The sequence below is a fragment of the Cydia strobilella genome, chromosome 6, assembly GCF_947568885.1.
Source record: "Cydia strobilella chromosome 6, ilCydStro3.1, whole genome shotgun sequence".
Classification (NCBI taxonomy): Eukaryota; Metazoa; Arthropoda; class Insecta; order Lepidoptera; family Tortricidae; genus Cydia; species Cydia strobilella.
This window is the reverse complement of record NC_086046.1, coordinates 4239207-4259256: the sequence shown is the minus strand read 5'-3', so window position 1 is coordinate 4259256 and position 20050 is coordinate 4239207. Positions and strand designations below refer to the sequence as shown.

The 20050-nt window shown below is 35.0% G+C and overlaps 1 protein-coding gene and 1 long non-coding RNA gene across 2 annotated transcripts in view; both read left to right on the top strand.

The window, feature by feature from the left end:
- LOC134742023 (uncharacterized) overlaps nt 1-20050 on the top strand; it is a 213793-nt gene continuing 193743 nt past the window's right edge. Inside the window, exon 1 of the long non-coding RNA XR_010127918.1 lies at nt 1-452. This is a non-coding gene — a long non-coding RNA (uncharacterized LOC134742023). The remainder of the gene's footprint in view (nt 453-20050) is intronic.
- On the top strand, nt 3083-9688 carry LOC134742295 (luciferin sulfotransferase-like). Its single transcript, XM_063675346.1, has 5 exons — nt 3083-3147; nt 4452-4753; nt 7274-7368; nt 8323-8500; nt 9582-9688. Exons 1-5 carry the CDS (start codon nt 3083-3085, stop codon nt 9686-9688), a joined length of 747 nt encoding a protein of 248 aa, XP_063531416.1.

Sequence of the window (20050 nt, the reverse complement as noted above, 5' to 3'; positions counted from 1 at the left end):
ATCTCGTTCAAACCAAGTTTCGGTGGAAGTGTGCATGGTAATGTACATCATATATTTTTTTCAGTTTTATCATTCTCTTATTTTAGAAGTTACAGGGAGGGGGGACACACATTTTACCACTTTGGAAGTGTCTCTCGCGCAAACTATTCAGTTTAGAAAAAAATAATATTAGGAACTTCAATATCATTTTTGAAGACCTACCTATAGATACCCCACACGTATGGGTTTGACGAAAAAAATTTTTTTGAGTTTCAGTTCTAAGTATGGGGAGCCCCCAAAATTTATTGTTTTTTTTATATTTTTGTGTGAAAATCTTAATGCGGTTCACAGAATACATCTACTTACCAAGTTTCAACAGTATAGTTCTTATAGTTTCAGAGAAAAGTGGCTGTGACATACGGCCGGACGGACAGACAGACAGACAGACAGACAGACATGACGAATCTATAAGGGTTCCGTTTTTTGCCATTTGACTACGGAACCCTAAAAATATTCTGTCCTTAATGGCACAAGTAAAAAAAAATACAGTGATATAATAAATATGTAATAACATTTATACTTGAGTTATACATACAACAACCAGTAGCTGGGTGAATACATATTACATTATAATAGTTTAAATAAAAATTAATAACTACATACAACATAACGGAGATGTATGAGATTAAAATACACACACTAGCTACTTCGTCTGCGTGGGATGATGATGATGATGATTGATAAAAACTATCCTATAATTATAATGTAATAAAATAACTGCCAAAGCATAATTGCAACTCTTTAGTGGGACGTAAATTTAGCTTATTGACGTTTGTGTGTCGGACCCTGCGCGGTGATTCGAACTGTCCGGAATTGGTGAGTCGACTTGTGCGTACCAGACATCCCCAGGATAGCCCTCAGACCGCGTCTACGCGATCTGTTGGCTTTGCCAGCGAGACGCACCGTGTCGCGCCTTAACTCTCCGCTGCTCCGTGACCTCACACAGTTGAATGATCAGCACCCGAGTGCGACCTGTTTGCGTGGCCATGGCCGTCTGTGAGAAATGAATGCCTGAGATTCTGTGAGGTGATGGATGCGAGGCCTACATCCGTGAAAGTGTAATTTGTAATTATTTGTTTGTACCTGTTTCTTATTTGTAATAACTTATATGTACTTGTTTGTTATGTGTTAATTTTAAGTTTCACGGGCCATTGGATCTATCTGTAAGGTCATGTAAACATATTTTCAAATAAAATAAAAAATATTCCAGGTACATAATGGGCGACAAAATAAGAGTTCAAGAGCTGGATCCGCAATCTTCGTGGCTTTTAAAGCGTCATTTTAATCGTATGTTCATTTTAACATAGGTTCATGTTTAGCCTAAGTACTTAACTGGTGAGCCGGAAACTCCAGAATTGCAAAATTTATACATTTCAAATTTCGAAAACTTCTCACATTTTTGAATGGGGATCAAAATTTTCTGTTTCCTATGAAATTTTCAAATTTCCGAGAATATTTGAAACTTTTCGTAACTTGCATATCTGTACCTAAGCCTAAATAATGTTTGTATCTATATGCTATAATAGTTTGTTTACATAATTATTATTTCGTTTATATTAAGAGTATTATTTTATAATATTGTCTTCGGTTACCGCGATAGTTACTCATGAAATAAAACTATGAAAACGGATTATATCGCGTATATTGAATTTATAATACATCCCGACGTTTCGAACTCTTTACAGCGTTCGTGGTCAACGGGTGACTGAGGAAAAATTACAAAGTGCAAAAATACCCACATACTAAAATAATGAACAATCATAGACTACAAACTTTAAGGCTGGTTGTACATGCAAAATCGGTTCATAAGGCTAGTTATACACTACAATTATTTTAAGTAAAGATATATATATATATATACCGGGTGTTTTCTGTAACAGGAGCATTAAATTAAACTGTAGGCTGTACTCCTCAAACTGACCAACATTTGTTCAGCAACTTTTAAAAATAACTTGTGTTTTGATTTTTATTACACTTTAAAGTTTATTCTAAGACGCAATGTATTGCAAAATTTGTTATGTTTAAAGGGTGACAAGGAACGTCAAACACACAGATGGCAGCGTACATTGAAAATAATATTTAATTAGTATGAAAAAGATATAATCTAAAAATTTCATAATTTTAAAAAGTTGCTGAACAAATGTTGGTCAGTTTGAGGCGTACAGCCTCCAGTTTAATTTATTGCTCCTGTTACAAGAAACAGCCGGTATACGCGATAAAAAAAATATTTATTCTTACATTTTTATTTATTTATAATTTTTTAATGGTTTTGACCAGACCAAATACATATATAGTAAAAATAAAAATATAAATATCTACACCAAATTTATTTTTCAAACCTAACTTAGGTATAGTTATATATCACAGATAAAGTAGTATATCTTTAAATTAAGAAATAAATAAACAATTTTTTTGTGATTAAATAAACCTCGCTATTCTTAGGATGTTACAAGTTAAGAAATTGTTTACAGACAAAGCAAAATATGGCCGTTTCGGAGATGTCGGACACTGTCAACTTATGGTGTACAAAGAAGATGCTGACAACTATAGAAATATGGTCGTAAGACCGGACGATGTTTGGGTGGCCACGTTTCCACGCTCCGGTAAGGGTCCAAGACTATTTTTTTTTTATCTACAGCAGCAAACGGGTGTCCATAAACCACTTTTTAAAGTCACGCCCCTCTATAGCACCTACGCTCACATCTACGAGTAAAGTAATCTTACTTTTTAGTTTAAACACAAGCACCACAAAAGCCTGTACGTTTCCATGTATTAAATAGAGGTGACCCAAAAAAGACAATTTTTTTAGTGCATATTTTAGTTAATTTTACAAAGTTTGCGTTTGTGTATCAAAGGTGAATAATCGTATTTTGAAAGATAATACGTTTTATTTTAGTTAAGTGATTTTAATTTTAATTTATAGTTTAATTTAAGAAAATAATTCCTAAAAAATTTATGGACCCACCACTAAATTCTGAATGGTATTTAAAAAAAAATCTTACGAATAGGGACAACTTGGACGCAAGAAATAGTCTGGCTGATCATGAATGATTATGACTTCGACAAGGCTATGAAGATTCCTATGCAAGACAGATTTATGTTCCTGGAGTAAGTTGATCTATAAATCTTCTTGATTAAAATTTAATTAATACAATATAGTTCATTGGTAACCAAGGGATGAAAGGAACCCGTTTCCGTCGAGGTAGTTTAGCGCTCGAACGCAGTGAGAGTGCAAATAATCCGAGACTGAAATGGTGCCTTTCACCCGAGCTAAACACTACTTTTCATTTCGAATACGAGGAAAGTAAAATACATGTACATTTAAAAAACACGACTAAGTATAAACTTCAATAGTATTCAATTTTTTTTTTTAACATGCAGATACGTCTGCGAGCGATACTCCAAATTTTATATTAAAGGAAAAAATGGAAAAAGTTACACTTCCGGCAGGCGGCTTCCGTAGCTCAATTGGTTAAGAGCAACGCACGGATTGCGGAGGTTGCGGGTTCAAATCCTGCCGGAAGTGTAACTTTTTCCATTTTTTCCTTTAATATAAAATTTCAGTAGTATTTACTTTCAATTAACAATTTAGTCAAAAGTTTCTTCACTTATGGAATGGAGAGTTAATATTCAGAATAGAAATTGTACAACAAATCCATTAAAACCAAATTTTAATTGCTTATCTTAAAAAATAAAAGAAAAACGTACTTGGAAAGTAAAACGCTCTAATCCTTAAACGTATCATTTTCTGCACACTTCTTAGAACAACAACGACCAACTTTCAGAGCATGAGAAATGAAAACGTATTTACAGTACATATGGTGCTACTTTCTCGCACTAGTGCGTCAAATAGCACTTTTCGTGCATATGTCGAAAGTTTAAAGGGCCATATGTACTGTAAAACGTTTTAATAAGTACTTCTTTTTTTTCATTTTTTTTTTATTTCGAATAACTTTACAGACTCATATAGCTTGTGTTAGTAAGTACTTATAGCTATGTTAATGCTTACATCTATCACTTTGTAGGTAATTGAGAAATTACTAAATTACAATAAATATTGCCGTGGTTGCGTTTTAGCATGTTATAGGACTCTTGTGATAATATAATATAGTGCATACAAACCAAATTGTCAGTAAATAAGAACAAAAAAACTATACTCATCCTTTTCTTTTGGATGGGTTACTAGTGAAAGACAAAGATAGTATGATTCTCTCTGTCTATCTTTGAAATGAGACCTTCCTTTGACAAACTATACCAACAAACATGTACTACTGATTCTTTGCTTTGTTCTGAGCCCTTCCGAGTATATATAGACGTTAACCGCAAAGAGTTTCGTACATTTAACCCCCTGTTCCTATATATCGAATGCTAGGAAATGTTACAAATTTATCTATACATTTGTCTTCTTTCAGATTGAAACATACAACGCTTTTTGCGCCGCAAAAAAGCCAAAGCATAGATCCAGATTTACTTAAAGAATTGTTGTCATATACGCCCTCTTATGATAAAGTAGTCGTCGCACCTTCTCCTCGGTTCATCAAGACACATTTGCATTTATCACTTTTACCTACTAACCTACTGGATACTGCCAAAGTGGTATACGTAGCCCGAGACCCTAGGGACGTCGCTGTGTCCTATTACCATCATAATAAATTCCTCTGGAATTATACAGGAGACTTTAAAAGTTATTGGAACCTTTTTATAAGTGATTTAGGTGAGAATCTATTTTTTTTATCTTTCGATCTACTATTAATCAGGCGGTTTCTCAGTTGCGTAATGATTTTTAGTAGAAGGTAGCCGATTTTGGGACTAAAGTATACAAATCAGCATCAGGCAGCAAAATTTATCTGGGGGCACGGCAGTGCCCCCGCCAAGTCGAGCAAAACTGACTGGCACGGCCGTACCATCCTTTTCTCGAAGCCATTCAGGCCATTTTCGACGTCCTGTAATTTGGTGCTGGCTAAAGCTAGAGCTCTGAATTTGCAGTGACATATAGGGCATAATATGGCTTATATATATTCCCAAGAACATTCAATTTGAACGTGTAGTTTGAGAATTATTACACGTCAAACTCCCTTACTTTTGTCACTGACTCACTCACTCACCGATCATCATAATTCTAAGGTACTTCTAGCCAACCAACAAGCTTCAAATTTTAAACATAAGTAATTTTTAGCTTAACAAGCTATAAAAAACTTAAAAATATTGCAATATCAGCCACGTTTGAATGTTTTAGGAACTGCATAAGTAAGTTTGTAGTCCCATATGAATATATCCTAAAACAAAGTTACTTTTGCAGTTCCAACAAATAGTAGGTAAAGTAAAGGTCTAAGATGTACGATGTGAGTATAAAGATGTGTGTATGAGTATGGTATGGCTATGAGTATGGTAAGAATATGAATATGGTATAGGTTCATACCATACATATGGCACTCATGTGCGGCTATGGTGTGGGATGGGAACTTGGGTATGAGTATTGGATGAATACAAGTATAGCTTGGTATGGCTATGAGTATTGTACAGGTATGAGTACGAGTATAGTGTGGGACGGGTATGAGTATGAGCTTTGAGAAAAGTGGTAACTGACGTACATGAAATAGTACCCAGAAAGTAGGACTGCCTACAAAAAGAGATGAGATCCCATCAAAAACATTACATGTAAAAAGATGCCCGTCTCGCAACGCAATACTTCTACTACAAAAAATGCCTTCATTGTGCCTTCTATAGCTTTGAATGGTAATGATCTACGAAGGGTGTCACAGTTTAAATATCTCGGGCACTATCTGACAGAAGACCTCAAAGACGATCTCTATTTGGAGAGGGAACGAAGAGCATTAGCGGTCAGAAGCAATATGTTGGCTCGTAGGTTTGCCCGTTGTTTTTTAAGGCGTTCTGCCAAGTATTTTACACGGGTAGCCTAAGGGGTCAGCTACACGCTAAAAGCCTATAATGCTCTCCGTATATCCAGTATAATGATGCCTTCAGAATCCTGTTGAGGTTGCCACGGTTCTGTAGCGCGTCAGGAATGTTTGCCGAGGCGCATACCGACGACTTTTATGCGATCAGGCGAAAGCGGGTCGCATCTATCCTAAATCGCATCCGACGCAGCGACAACGGGATACTGAAGGTCATCGCCGATAGACCCGATAGTTCCATTCTGTGTGCATGGGTCAAAACTATTAAGTAAAATACATATCGACTAGACATTTGTTATGCGTTTATCTGTTGCTCTTTTGACATGAAGTCATTATTTATATGAATTTAAATTAAGAAAAAAAAAGGTAAATTTTTGACATTTTAATTATTATTCTAGTCTATATTATTCTGAATCTGACATATTAATTATTATTATTGTATTCATTATTTAAATTTATTGGATTTTGATTTTATTGTTGAAAGTTTTGTTTTTATTTTTAATGTATTTACTAACACATAGCTATAACGATGGTACTAACAATATTGTATGGAATCTTGAATGTTCTGAAATAAAGTTTTTTTTTTTTTTGAGAATGAGAAAATGAGAATGAGAATGAGAAATTTATTGATAACATTATTAAATAATTTTACACGTCACACAGCATACACATCATTATCACAATAATACATAATAGAGTAGATTTTAAGTTTAGAGATGTATACGATACCAAGTCGGTTATTTTAGTCAGTGCCAGGGGATGTCGAAACATGTTTTATGCTCAAGCTGCATGTGATTAGCACTAACGTTATGTTCAATTAGAATTATTTTTAATAGTAGACGATGATCCTGATGTCATTATGCAGCCGTGCGATGGCCAAGTCATTATACGTATTAAAAATTAAAGATATCTAACATTGATGCGGTTTTAACACTCCCTGGCACTGACTAAAAAAACCGACTTGGTATTACATCTCTAAACTTTTTGTAGTAAAAGTATTGCGTTGCGAGACGGGCATCTTTTTACATGTAATGTTTTTGATGGGATTAACCAGACCGTAGCTCTGTAGCTGACCATAATAATTTCGAACGGTAGTAAATAGTCATAGGTTAGGCATTTTAAAGGTCGATGTAATAATGTCAACATTAAATATACTCAGTAAGTAATTTGGATACTTGATAAGGAAATTCAGAAACTAAAGAAGTTTTCAGAAACTAAAGCAGAAACAAATTTTATTATTTGAAACTACGAAATCGATTTCTGTATAAAAAAACTGCTGAAAAATAAGGTATAAAATTTGTGTATATGATATTTTCCAGTTATCTTTTCTCCATTTTTCCCGCATTTAAAAGAGGCATGGGCACTCCGTCACCATCCGAACTTGATGTTCATATTTTACGAAGACATGAAAAAGGTAAGTTTTGTCATTATTTGCAATACTTATGAGTAGTAGGTACTTGGGACAGTAAGTAACATAAAGTAAAGTCCCACCTTAATGAATAGGTGCCTATCTTACATTTTGGACCGCCTGTTTTTCTTTTACTTAAGGACCTTAAGGTGCAATGGGTTCAGGTATCAGTTTTTGTAAAATCGTAGCGCTTCCTTAGTCAAGAACCCTTATAGTTTCGCCATGTCCGTCTGTCTGCCCGTCTGTCTGTCCGCGGCTTTGCTCGATGGTCGTTAGAGCTAGAAAGCTGCAATTTGGCATGGATATATAAGATAATTATGCCGATAAAGTGGTAAAATAAAATGGAAAAATAGTTATTTCTACAACAAGAGAGCAAATGTTGATATTTCTTTGAGTGCTTATTTTGAGTCCCGTGCAAGCGAAAGAATCTAACTATAATAGATTCACGAGCGTAGCGAGTAAAGTAAAGTACACGTAAAATGGGAATCTAATTTTTTTTTCGCTTCAATTATTGGATAGTTAATATTTTTGGAAATAACCGCTCCGAAAAAAAAATGTGTTTCCCCCACTCTAACATTAAAACCATGGAACCAAAAAATCGTAGAAATAGATCTTAAGAAAGACATTACATGAAAACTATAGCGAACATGATTAGTTAAGCCGTTCTGGAGTTACTATCGGAAAAATTGTCCTCTTCATAGTAAAAAGACGTACGTACCGCCAAAGTTAAACGTTATTACGACAATAAATGTTATTTTTAATCAAACTTATCAATCGATAACGCTATGTTATTTTTAACAGTAATCACTTTACTGTTAAAAATAACGATGATATCCGTGATCCTGGGTACGCATGGCCATCCGCGCAATGCTCAGCGAGTTGCGTACGGTCGGAGACGGACCTAATCTCACACTGCACATTACACACTAGATGTTAGTGACTACACTTGATTTCTTTCAGGATTTACCATCAATTGTTAAACGGATAGCAAATTTCCTTGACAAAGAAGCTACAGACGAGAAAATTATGAAGCTTTGCGAACACGTGGACATAAACAACTTCAAGAAAAATAAGTCAGTGAACCCATCATGGATGGCCAAGATTGGCAACCCTAATAGCGAGGGATTCATAAGAAACGGTAAGACAGGATGAAATGTTACCTAGCGTTCCGTTCTCGCTAACTTCAATTATGAGAATCAATTTGCAACTTCTCTTCCTAAACTGAACCAGTGAAAACGTACAAATATCCTAAATGCATCAGAATAGCTCGGTAAATTAGTGTACCCTTTTTTAGAACACTGTACTCTGTTTTATGAATCTGGTGGGTCCTGAAGGTATATTGCCCAACACCGGTCTATACGAAGAGTGTATCAAAATCGTGGCATTTGGATTTTTTACCAAGTATGTCGGTCTGTTTTGCAATGCTTGAAGGCATTATAACTTAAGGGCTAGTATATAAATACTTTTTTTCTACTCGTCGAGTATAATCTGTGTATTACAACTTCACATGCAACACTACAACCTTACTCTTTTCAACGTTGGATAGTCTATGGCACTTCCGACTCAAGCATAAGAATTTTATCGATACGGTTTAGTCAATTATAAAAATTTTGAAAATAGAACTTCATACATTTCGACGAGACTCGATTCAATGCATCTGCTTTGTGATTGGTTGGCCAACAAAAACATTTTATTTTATGTTGTAGTAAAAACAATTGCTTCATAAGTCAGAAACGCGCATGTGACACCCTTCATATAGCAACATCCATACCCTACGAAAACCACTTAGCGTTGCTTGTTAGTCTCCATAGGCTACGGTGGCCAAAATCGAGAAAAAAACTGTCTTAAAATTGAATTTAGCAAGGAGCACGTACCAGGGCCCCATGAGTTACGAGGAGGTGTCGTTGACCAACTAGCCGGGGGCGCCGGGCCCGGCGGCCGGTGCATCGGTATGAACTGTATGAAGGTATCGCGGGCTGCGGCAGCTCGCGTATCTTAGCTGTATACTTTTGGTTTGTTTACCTATATGATTCTACTAGTTGAAAGTATTATTTTTTTGTCTCGTAGAAAAAGTATTGTATACAATAGTGATATAATCAAGCTTTTCAATCTCGTACCTTAACTTAAGCAACTCAGCAAGCTTCGTTGCTTAAACACGGTACTCGACTGAAAAGCTCTCTATTATATCACGATTGTATAAAATACTATTTTTTTATTAGGTAAATCTGGCACATGGCGCGAGCAGTTCGACAAGGAGATGGTGGCGCAGGCGCAGCGCTGGATGCGCGAGAACCTCGCCGGCTCCGACCTGCGTTTCCCTGCATGAGGATTAAATAATGAATTTAGCTAACATAAAGACGCTACTCTATAAGCTCGAAGAATTTAGATTTAGAAGATAGAGAGGCAGATAACGAAATTTAGATTTTTGATGATCGCGGTAGGCCCTCTGAGAGCTTAACTTTTGACGCACTTATTTGTTATGTAGTTTTTGACGGGAAGTTAAGTGCGCTCAAGCGTGCTAAAAAATAAGTACATTTCCGTTGCCAGGGACGTTTGGGGATTATAGTGAGCATATTTTACTATGGGACCAACCAAGAAATCGCTAAAAAAATTCACCCTCATATAGAAAATGTATGAAACAGCCAAAATTTTTTTCCCGATTTCGGGGTTGGTCCCATAGTAAAAGTTGCTCAGTATAATCCCAAAACCTCCCTGGCAACGGGAGTGCACTTATTTTTTGCCACCGTGTATAACTAAACTCTTCAAATTTCGCTAATTATTGTAACATCTGTCGTACATGAATTATAATTATGTCGTATATAAATAATGATTATTATCATCGTTATTTGTAAAATTCAACACAGTTTTACTTTACAAGTGTTCCGATAAGTCTCGAGTTTAACGTACTTAAGACCCCGGCAAGCTCAGCCGAATTTCACCTTCCCATAAAAACGGATTTTCGTTCTCGTTTTAAATAATAATAATAAATAATAATAAAATCATTTATTTCGACCAACTTAGGATCATATCACATTACATTGGGACATTACATTAAATAATAAAATTATAAAATTATAGCAAAGTTAAAATTAACATTAAAATTAAATTAATTATTAAAATCATAATTATTACTTAAAATCTAACCTAAACAATAACGCCCGGTCGAGCCTTAGGAAGGCTTGTACACCAGCACGTGAATCATCTGACAGTGATTCAAGTACTGGCAATCAAACCTCTCCGCAAACGCCCTCAAGATGCCGCTGGAACTAGCCCGCACTCTGCACACCAGGGATGTGCAGCGTTTCCTCATTGTAGCGTAAAAACAGTCTACCCTGGCCTCCGCGAACATCCCCGACGCACTACAAAAACGAGGTAGTCCCATCAGCACCCTGAAGGCGTTGTTATATTGTATACGAAGAGCGTTGTACTGTTTTTGCGTATAGCACGCCCACAGACTTGCAGTGTAAAAGGTAGTACAGAATGCTCTAAAAATAATCTTTTTCACCTCAATGGAGCAACTAACAAATCTGCGGGCCACCATATTCGCTCTAACACACAACGCTCTCCGTTCTCTGTCTATGTCAGCATCATCTTTCAAGTCAGAGGTTACTACATGCCCAAGGTATTTGAATCGGTTCACCCTATTCAGTGGAGTTCAATTAAATTAAAACTACGTGTTGGATTGTAATGAAATTTTTCACACACAATGACATGAGGTAAATCTATGCCTGTAATTAGTTTATTATAGCTCCAGCGTATAAAACAAACCAAATAGAGCAAAAACAAGTTTTTTATGAAAAACAAATTCGCTGTATTTTTTTAACTATTGTATCTGAAGTTACATAAACTAATTAAAGGCAACCTTAACCTATTGTAAGTACAAAGTATCAGACTATCAATCTAGCTAGTCGTTTTAAAATGAGAGCGTAACTACGTTTGTATGGAGAAGCGAGCTGGCCGGATTATGTTTAGAACAATTATCTTATCCTGTTACCAACACTTATACTAATAAAAAATATGAACATAATATAATAAGTATATAAAATCGCTTACTTGCCAACATGTTATTCATTCTGAACAAAAGATTATTTAAAATAAGCACCTTATAGATAGTTGTTCAGTAAGTACGAGTACAGAGGTATTATATAAACTAGTTTCGGTCTCAAAACGCAGCTACCTTCTACTAGAAAATTATAGTGCATCTTCTTTATTACCAGTTAGATGGTACCACCACATGACCACCTGAGATAAATGGTAGACCTTATAGTAGAAGGCTACTGTGAAGTGAAGGTATAGCAAGCTGCAGAATTGCATGGACACGTTATGAATGGTATTCATTCATAAAGCGGCCATTATTTTTTCCTTAGACTGTATCTATCTATTACGGAGTTATATCTATCTTTGCCTTTTGTATTGTTTGAACCCAACCCAACCCAACCCCAATGAGTTTGAACGCGACCAGACCAACGAGTGTGAATGCGACCGGTGGTAACGTTGAAAGCGAACGCAATCGACGCGCAGCGCGCACGAATGAGGGTAGACCGAGCGCGGTCTACACCCACTATCTTCAGTGACCCGTGAACAAGATGCATGTAACTGCGTCGAAATACAAAAGGTAATCACTGTCTATATCCCGGTCAATATAAGTCTAGTGTAACTAACCGTAAATCATTCAAAACTGAAATGGCTAATTGTTAAAGCTAAAATGCCCCCAGATTTAAGACCATTCAACATTTACGACGGCCTCGAGCGGCAGATAAATTGCCCCTCGCGGTCACACTATATGTCGCCTACTATCTCACATGAGAAATGACCACAGTTACTTCACAAAGGGCACGATATAATTTCATGCCAAGCTCTCGGATGCCACTTTAAGCCTCCTAATGTCACACCAGCGTTATGAGACCTCACGTGTCCACTGTTTTGAAATTGTGGGATTTTTAAGCGCACGGATGCCTCAATAAACTTGACTTAAGTTTGTCACATGGGATCCCAAAAACGTTATTTGGGTCAAAATTATTTTCGTTGTCTTGTTTCTGAGCACTCTATTTTTGTCTTTTATCAAATAAATAAAAAAGATGAGTGGCTATTGCATGTCTTTCTAGCTGTAGATTAAAAACTAAACTAGACAAACAAACAAACAAAGAGCTCCACTGCGTCACATTTTTTGGGGACAAAAAGCAACATAACGAAAAGAATTTTGACCCATTTACTTTTTTAATTATGCGAAGTTCTTACTTATTACCTACCTATTTATCAAGGAGGAATTGACGCAAAAATATGTGTACTTAGATCTTTTTCCATAAGAACCGAAAATTTATTTCTCGTTGTTTAAAGGTTAGGTGTGGTCGTCTTGTGTTAAAAACTGCTTCATTTGGTAATTTTTTAAACATTAAATAATTCATAGCAGTTCAGAAACGGTCTACGAAAAATAAAGCAATTGCTTACGATATGTGTTATATTTAAGTATTAAAAATTTTAACTACTAAATTATGAGCCTAAATAACTCAAACTTATTTCAATTAAAATTCATTATGTTTTTGTCAGTCTAGCTAGGCATTAATGTACTTATTGGCAATAAAAAAAATAGTTAGACAATCTTGCACAAAACGTGCAAAAGCAAAATGAATTTAATGCCGAAACCTGCCGAAATCGAATCATCGGTTGGACACTTGTATACTACTGGCTAATCAAAATTTCGAATTTACATATACTTCTTTTACACAATATGTATTCCATTGATGTCTGTTGTCACTTCAATAAATTATTAATATAAGTGAATAAAGAACAGACACTAACTAACTTAAGAGCCAACAGGAGCCGAGCCCGAACTCAATTTTGAGATTTGAAAGAGAATATCGCCGTCGCGCTGACGGGGGTGGTACCGCGTACCGAGGGACTATCCCAGTGTGTGTGGTGCACGAACACAGACGCGCACGTTATTTGCGCTCCTCGCCGGCCTCACGCCGCTCGCGTTTTAAGTAACTAAATTCAATATCCTTCTACAACCTGCAATCTAATTAACATTTCGAGTTAGAAGAGTAAAAACATAACATAACATGGACATACAAGAAAACATTGTTGTATAAAAACATACAAGATAACGGCTGTTAAATTAATCCAATTAAATATTTTTAAATATCATAAACAAAAATATTAAATTATAGTCATAAGTATTTTAAAAGTAAAACTCCCTTGATTTTAAACAAAGTATTTTACTTATAATTTGTTTCGTATGAATTAGTGACATACCTAATTAAAAAAGAAAGCTATAACTCCTGCGGGAACAATATAGGCCTTTTCCCTTCAGTACACCTGCATGAAATAAGATCTTTCGAGCAAGTTTCTTGAAAAACAAATGTTGAATAGAAAAAAAGAAAGCCTCAGGTTAGATAAAATTATCATAATAAAGAAACATGTGACATGTGATATTTCTTACTTTGATGTAATTATACAGTTTTATTAGTGGTCCGTTTTTTTATTTATGAGTCAGATTTTGATCAAAATAAGTATGTTTGAAGAGCTCCTAATTCTGGTCGGAATAAATATGAAACCCAATATTTTGGGACAATAGTCTAGTCTACAAAAGGTTCAAGGTGGTGAAAAATATAGTGTAAGCTGTTCGCATAAAAAAAACACAAATCGATGTACAGCTAGGTAAGCCGTTATGTACACGTATACTAGAGGTCAAAACAAAATGTTTGACCCGCAGTTCCTAAAAAAATTCTCTTAGTGCTGAAACCTTTTTTTTTGTATAAAATAAAACAATATTTTTTAAACCTATCGTATACTTCTCATCTATCATACGAAAGGGCTTTTTGAAGCGATTCTGAAAATATACCACATCATTACATTTTAGCGATTTTTAGGGTTCCGTAGACAAATGGCAAAAAACGGAACCCTTATGGATTCGTCATGTCTGTCTGTCTGTCCGTCCGTATGTCAGCCACTTTTTTCCGAAACTATAAGAACGGTTGAAACTTGGTAAGTAGATGTATTCTGTGAACCGCATTAAGATTTTCACTCAAAAATAGAAAAAAAAAACAATAAATTTTGGGGGTTCCCCATACAGAGCTGAAACTCAAAAAATTTTTTTTCATCAAACCCATACGTGTCTATAGGATATGGATAGGTCTTCACAATGATATTGAGGTTTCTAATATATATTTTTTCTAAACTGAATAGTTTGCGCGAGAGACACTTCCAGTGGTAAAATGTGTGTCCCCCCCCCCCCTCTAACTTCTAAAATAAGAGAATGATAAAACTGAAAAAAATATATGATGTACATTACCTTGCAAACTTTCACCGAAAATTGGTTTGAACGAGATCTAGTTAGTTATTTTTAATACGTTATAAATCGTAAACTGCAATTTACCTTTCACTCACGTTTCACATAAAAATACATTGTTTAAATTGTGTAATGTACGGAACCCTCGGTGCGCGAGTCCGACTCGCACTTGACCGGTTTTTCTTAAATTGAAAGAAAAAGAATTTTCAAAACATACCTAGTTTGGGCTCCTCCAGATACGATATGGCTGATTTTTTTTGTACAATATACCACAATTGATACGTGATATCCTCATATGTAACCCCAAAAAAGCAATTAAAAAAAATATTATTTAGTTTTTTTTTTTTCAATACAAAGTGACACAGTTCTACTTCAATACCTATTTAAGAGACTTATGGAACTGTACTGCAGATACGGTACATATTAATCATACAATGATACGTAATATCCATATATCCAACGGGAAATACCTCCTTAACCCTTTAACTTGACCCCAAACTTGGTATGTTTTGAAAATTCTATTTGTTTTAATTTACAAAAAAAAATGGCTAAAATGTGATGATGTGGTATACTTTTAGAATCGCCTCAAAAAGCCCTTTCGTATGATACCACACACCACACACGATAGGTTTAGAAAAAAAAAAAGTTTTTTTCCATACAAAAAAATGTTTCAGCATACCCCTCCTAAGGGATTTTTTTTTAAGAACTGCGGGTCAAGAATTTTGTTTTGACCTCTTAGTATGCGTGTGCCAAACTGCTAACCTGTACATCGATTTGCGGTTTTTCTTTGAAATTGGGCTTGTACGGCTGCCACTAATAGAGATACTAACTCCTAAAAATACGTATGATACCTCATTGGATTCAGAATGTCTAGAAAAATGTATTCGAAGCGTTTATTCCCACATAAAAAAAGTTCAAAAGCTATTAACAAAAAACGGCCAAGTGCGAGTCGGACTCGCGCACGAAGGGTTCCGTACCGTTTCGCAAAAAACGGCAAAAAATCACGTTTGTTGTTTGGGAGCCCCACTTAATATTTTATTCTATTTTTAGTATTTGTTGTTATAGCGGCAACAGAAATACATCATCCGTAAATATTGCAACAGTGGTGACAGACGGACAGGCAGATTGACAGACAGACAGACGGATATTATTTTAAAGGTATTAAATATTATTTTATACATACTTAACAAGATCACGTCATAAAAGTTTTAATAAAATTAATACTTTGTTTAAAATAAATTTTAGAATAATAGTGAAAATTGTAAAATATAAAGCAATATTTTAACCAAAGTATTACTAATTTTTTTTTACACTCAAATGTATGAATACGTACTTAGAACTGATACTTTTCTAAATAAAGAATAAATAAACTAAATTGTGTAGGTAATTAATTTTTAGTGCAAATCGCCACAATTTGCTCCTAAAGAGCAAATCAGTGACCAATATCCAGTAGGTATATTCAGATTTGTGTATGAAAATGTGAAACTATTATAATTTCTAAAATAAATTATTCGTCCCTAATTTACACAAAAATTATACCAAATTTGATCTCATAGCAACAGATAGGTAGAAATAGAGGCAAACTGGACCGCAGGAGCCGACTTTTCCCCTCCCTTTTTGGGGGGTAGTCAGGACTTAATCTCGTAGCTAGTGTGTCAGCTCAGCTTTGTATGAACCAAGGAATAATAAATAGTGTTACGATATCCCCTGGGGCCAAAGTGCGTACTCACTTTGCATACTTCGCCTAATACTAAGAGGCAAATCGCGACTTTTTTATGGTTTATCGATAACTTATCACATCACTAGATTATCGACATTCAATGTCGACTATTGCCCATCACTTTTCAGTCTGTGTACGTATTTAGAAACTTGACCCCGCCCCTAAAATTAGTGCGATAAGGACAACTGCAGCTTAGGCGAAAAATCCTGTGTAAAAATCTCAAAAATCGAGGTTTCGTACTCGACTGTTTCCTCCTCCAAAACTTAACCAATCGTAACCAAATTTGGAAATCTAAATAATTATGAAATTGTCTGTGTCGGACTGTTTTGATTTTTTGGCTAATTGATATCAGTTTTGAATACCACGCCTCTCATTGCGGCATAGTCAATGAGGCCATTTTTGCCCATGTTTGAAGGGCTCTAGCGCCTTAAAAAACAAAAATATCAAAAAAAGCAAAACAGTCCGACACAGATATTGACAATATTAATCTGTGTTGAAAAAATTATTGCTCTAGCTTCAAAAACCACGGAGGAAACAGTCGAGTACGTTTGTATGGAGAAATGACCACTCCTGTTGGCTCTTAAATTCCTTTACTCGAATTCGAAACCATAACCCCGGCTTTGTAAGCAGGATCACTATCGACTAAGCTAGGGAGTTCGTGAAATAAAACAAGGAAATCTAATTGTTTTTAATTTATAAAAGTCTATCCCATGTGCTAGTTGCAAATCGTATAAGTCCAGAGTTCAAGTTTTAGTGGCCAGTTAGAGCGCGAGAAATCGCCCAGCGCTGGACAAATGCCCGTCAATAAATGAAATGGTGATGAAGTATAAAAGGTAGTCATTTTTTGTTACCGCCAGATGGAGCGCGTGTATGCAATGGGATGTATTGTGTTTCATTGATGGTTGACGAAGATTTTGATATTATATGGCAAGTCGCTTGATGCTGGAGCATAGGCAGTGTTTTTCTTATGTTAGTTTCATAACACAAAAAAAGGGTCATTTTTTTATTGTCACTGACAAATTAATTTACCAGACTATGTTCTATATACCTACCTCTTAGCCTCGTCAGTAGTGACTATGCTCACGAAGCTGAAGTCCTAATTTCGAATCCTGGTATGGGCATTTGTGTGCATATTTTTCATAAATATATGATCCTGAGTACCCGTAAAGCCGACCATTAACTGAGCTTACATTATGACTAATATATAATAATAACATTTATTTATTTACCGCAGTGTCTATTTATTTATTTAAACTTCCGAAAGAACAAAGAAACAATTACAAATACAGACTGAATGCCAAAATGCAATCTTTACCAGTCAACTAATGTAAGTTGAGAGAATTACATTTTCCCTGCATCAACTTATGTATATGTCTCAACTTGTGACATATACATAAATTGGTGCAGGGAAGAAGCAATTTCAAGGGCAATTTTTTGTTTATAGAATTTAGTTTTCAAAAATTCAAAATTCAAAATTGTTTATTTTTAACTAATGTTTACAAACATAGGGTGTCGAATCCTCCTTTTAAGTTAAAAAACTTGTGTTAGGAGGTATTCGCTTCGGCGCTAAAAACAAAAATAATATAATCTTAAATACTATTCTTAACTAATTATATTTAATTAATAGCTAATTTGCAATGCTAATTAGTTACTGAGATTTTTAGTTTTTTAATCTAGTTCTAGTTTTTTCACTACATAATTAGCTATAGCAAGATACTTATTTTACATATTTTACAAAAGTGAGCAAAAAAAATAACATAACAAAAAAGCAACACTATTTAGTATGTAAAGCTGACGCACTGAAAGCACATCGGCATCACGGTAAACGTCGACAGTGCTGTATCTTATTTGTTTATATAATATATAATAATATAAGCCTTTTATTCATAATTTTTTTACAATTTGAGTTTAAATATTACACAACTTATCGAATTACATAATTTAACATATTACTGTTTCAGACAACATCGGTTTGGTCTGTCTGCCGTTTGGCGAAGGCCTCTACCATCCCCTTACATTATTTTTCCCTGTCTCTCGCCAGTCTGGTCCAATATCTACCTGCGAATTTTACAATTTCATCTTCTCGTCTCATTTTTGATGGTCCTTGTTTTCTTTTTCTATCTTTCAGGAACCACCATATAATTCTCTTGCTCCATTTCTTCTGTTTCTTCTTCTCTTTGCCCCTGATCATATGTCCTGTCCACCTTCATTTGAGTGTTTTAACTTCTTCTACACGTGTTTTAGATCTAATAAACTTGCGTCTGATTCTATCTCTCAATTTAACTCCAGAATTTAGTTTGTGTTTTTATTATGTTTTATCGTATTTTGTTGTATAAATAAATATTATTATACGAACAATATATAAAAATAGGTGTCAGGCACCTTGAGACTTTTCTCGAATTTAAAGGATGAATTTTAACAGCGAAGTTTAATATGTAGTTATAATACGTAGATACATATTATAATATATAAAGAAACCACATATTTGTCTAAATCAGATGACAATATGATTCGGAACATATTGAACTGTAAACAAACATAAAGCAATTTCAACATTAACCAAATTTAGTTAAAAGCAGTAGGTAACAATTTATTCTTTATCGAAATGCTAATTTACGGGGCGCCTGAAGTGAATAATGTCGCGATTATCCGACTCTGATAACTTTGCCCCGGGCCATGTTTTACACATGCCCTAATTACTAATGTATTTTAAATATAACTTGGGCCGTGGGCTGGTAAAACCAAAGGAGCAAAAAATGTTATATGAGTTGGTCAAATTCGGAAAAAAAATCAATTTTTTGCGTTTTCAATATATATGTACAGGTTACGCCTTAAATATATACAGTCAGCTGCAGAGATAACTGACGCGCCCTGCATAGGTTTGCAAGGGGGGTTAACAATCTCTGCAGCTGACTGTACATTGGGCAGGACGAAGTCACTTTAGAGATTGTTCACGATCTCTCAGCCATGAATGTGATTATTTTGGGCCGGTAACAACAATCAAATTTGATCTATCTATCGAATGTTATCCACCAATCACTGAGCTGGAATCATTGGAATACACTGAGTGTAACGGAGCGTAATAGTATATTGTTAACCAAGGTATGAAAGGCACTCATTTCTGTCGAGTTAGTTTGGCGCTCGAACAATAGTCCGAGACTAAAATGGTGCCTTTCACCCGAGATAAACACTACTTTTCATTTCGAATACGAGGAAGGTATTAAATAAATACATATCATACATATGATACATGTTTAAAAAACATTACTAAGTATATACTTTTATAGTATTTCTTGAGACCTTTTAATTAACAATTTAGGTAAAAGTATCGTTATTTATGAAATGGGGAGTTAAATATTAGAATGTAAATTGTATAATAAATCCATTTAAAACCAAAGTTTATTTGTTTATCGTAAATAAAATAAAAAAACCGGCCAAGTGCGAGTCCGACTCGCGGTCCAAGGGTTCCGTACATTAATTTAAACGAGGTATTTTTTATGTGAAATGTAAGTGAAATCTTTAAAAAACCCGTAGGGGTCGGATCAAAAACTAAGTAATTAAGTCCGACTCACGTTTAACTACACATTTCTAATAGGTTTTCCTGTGATCTATAGGTAAAGAACTATTTTGTGTATTTTTTTCAAAATTTTAGACCCAGTAGTTTCGGAGATAAAGGGGGG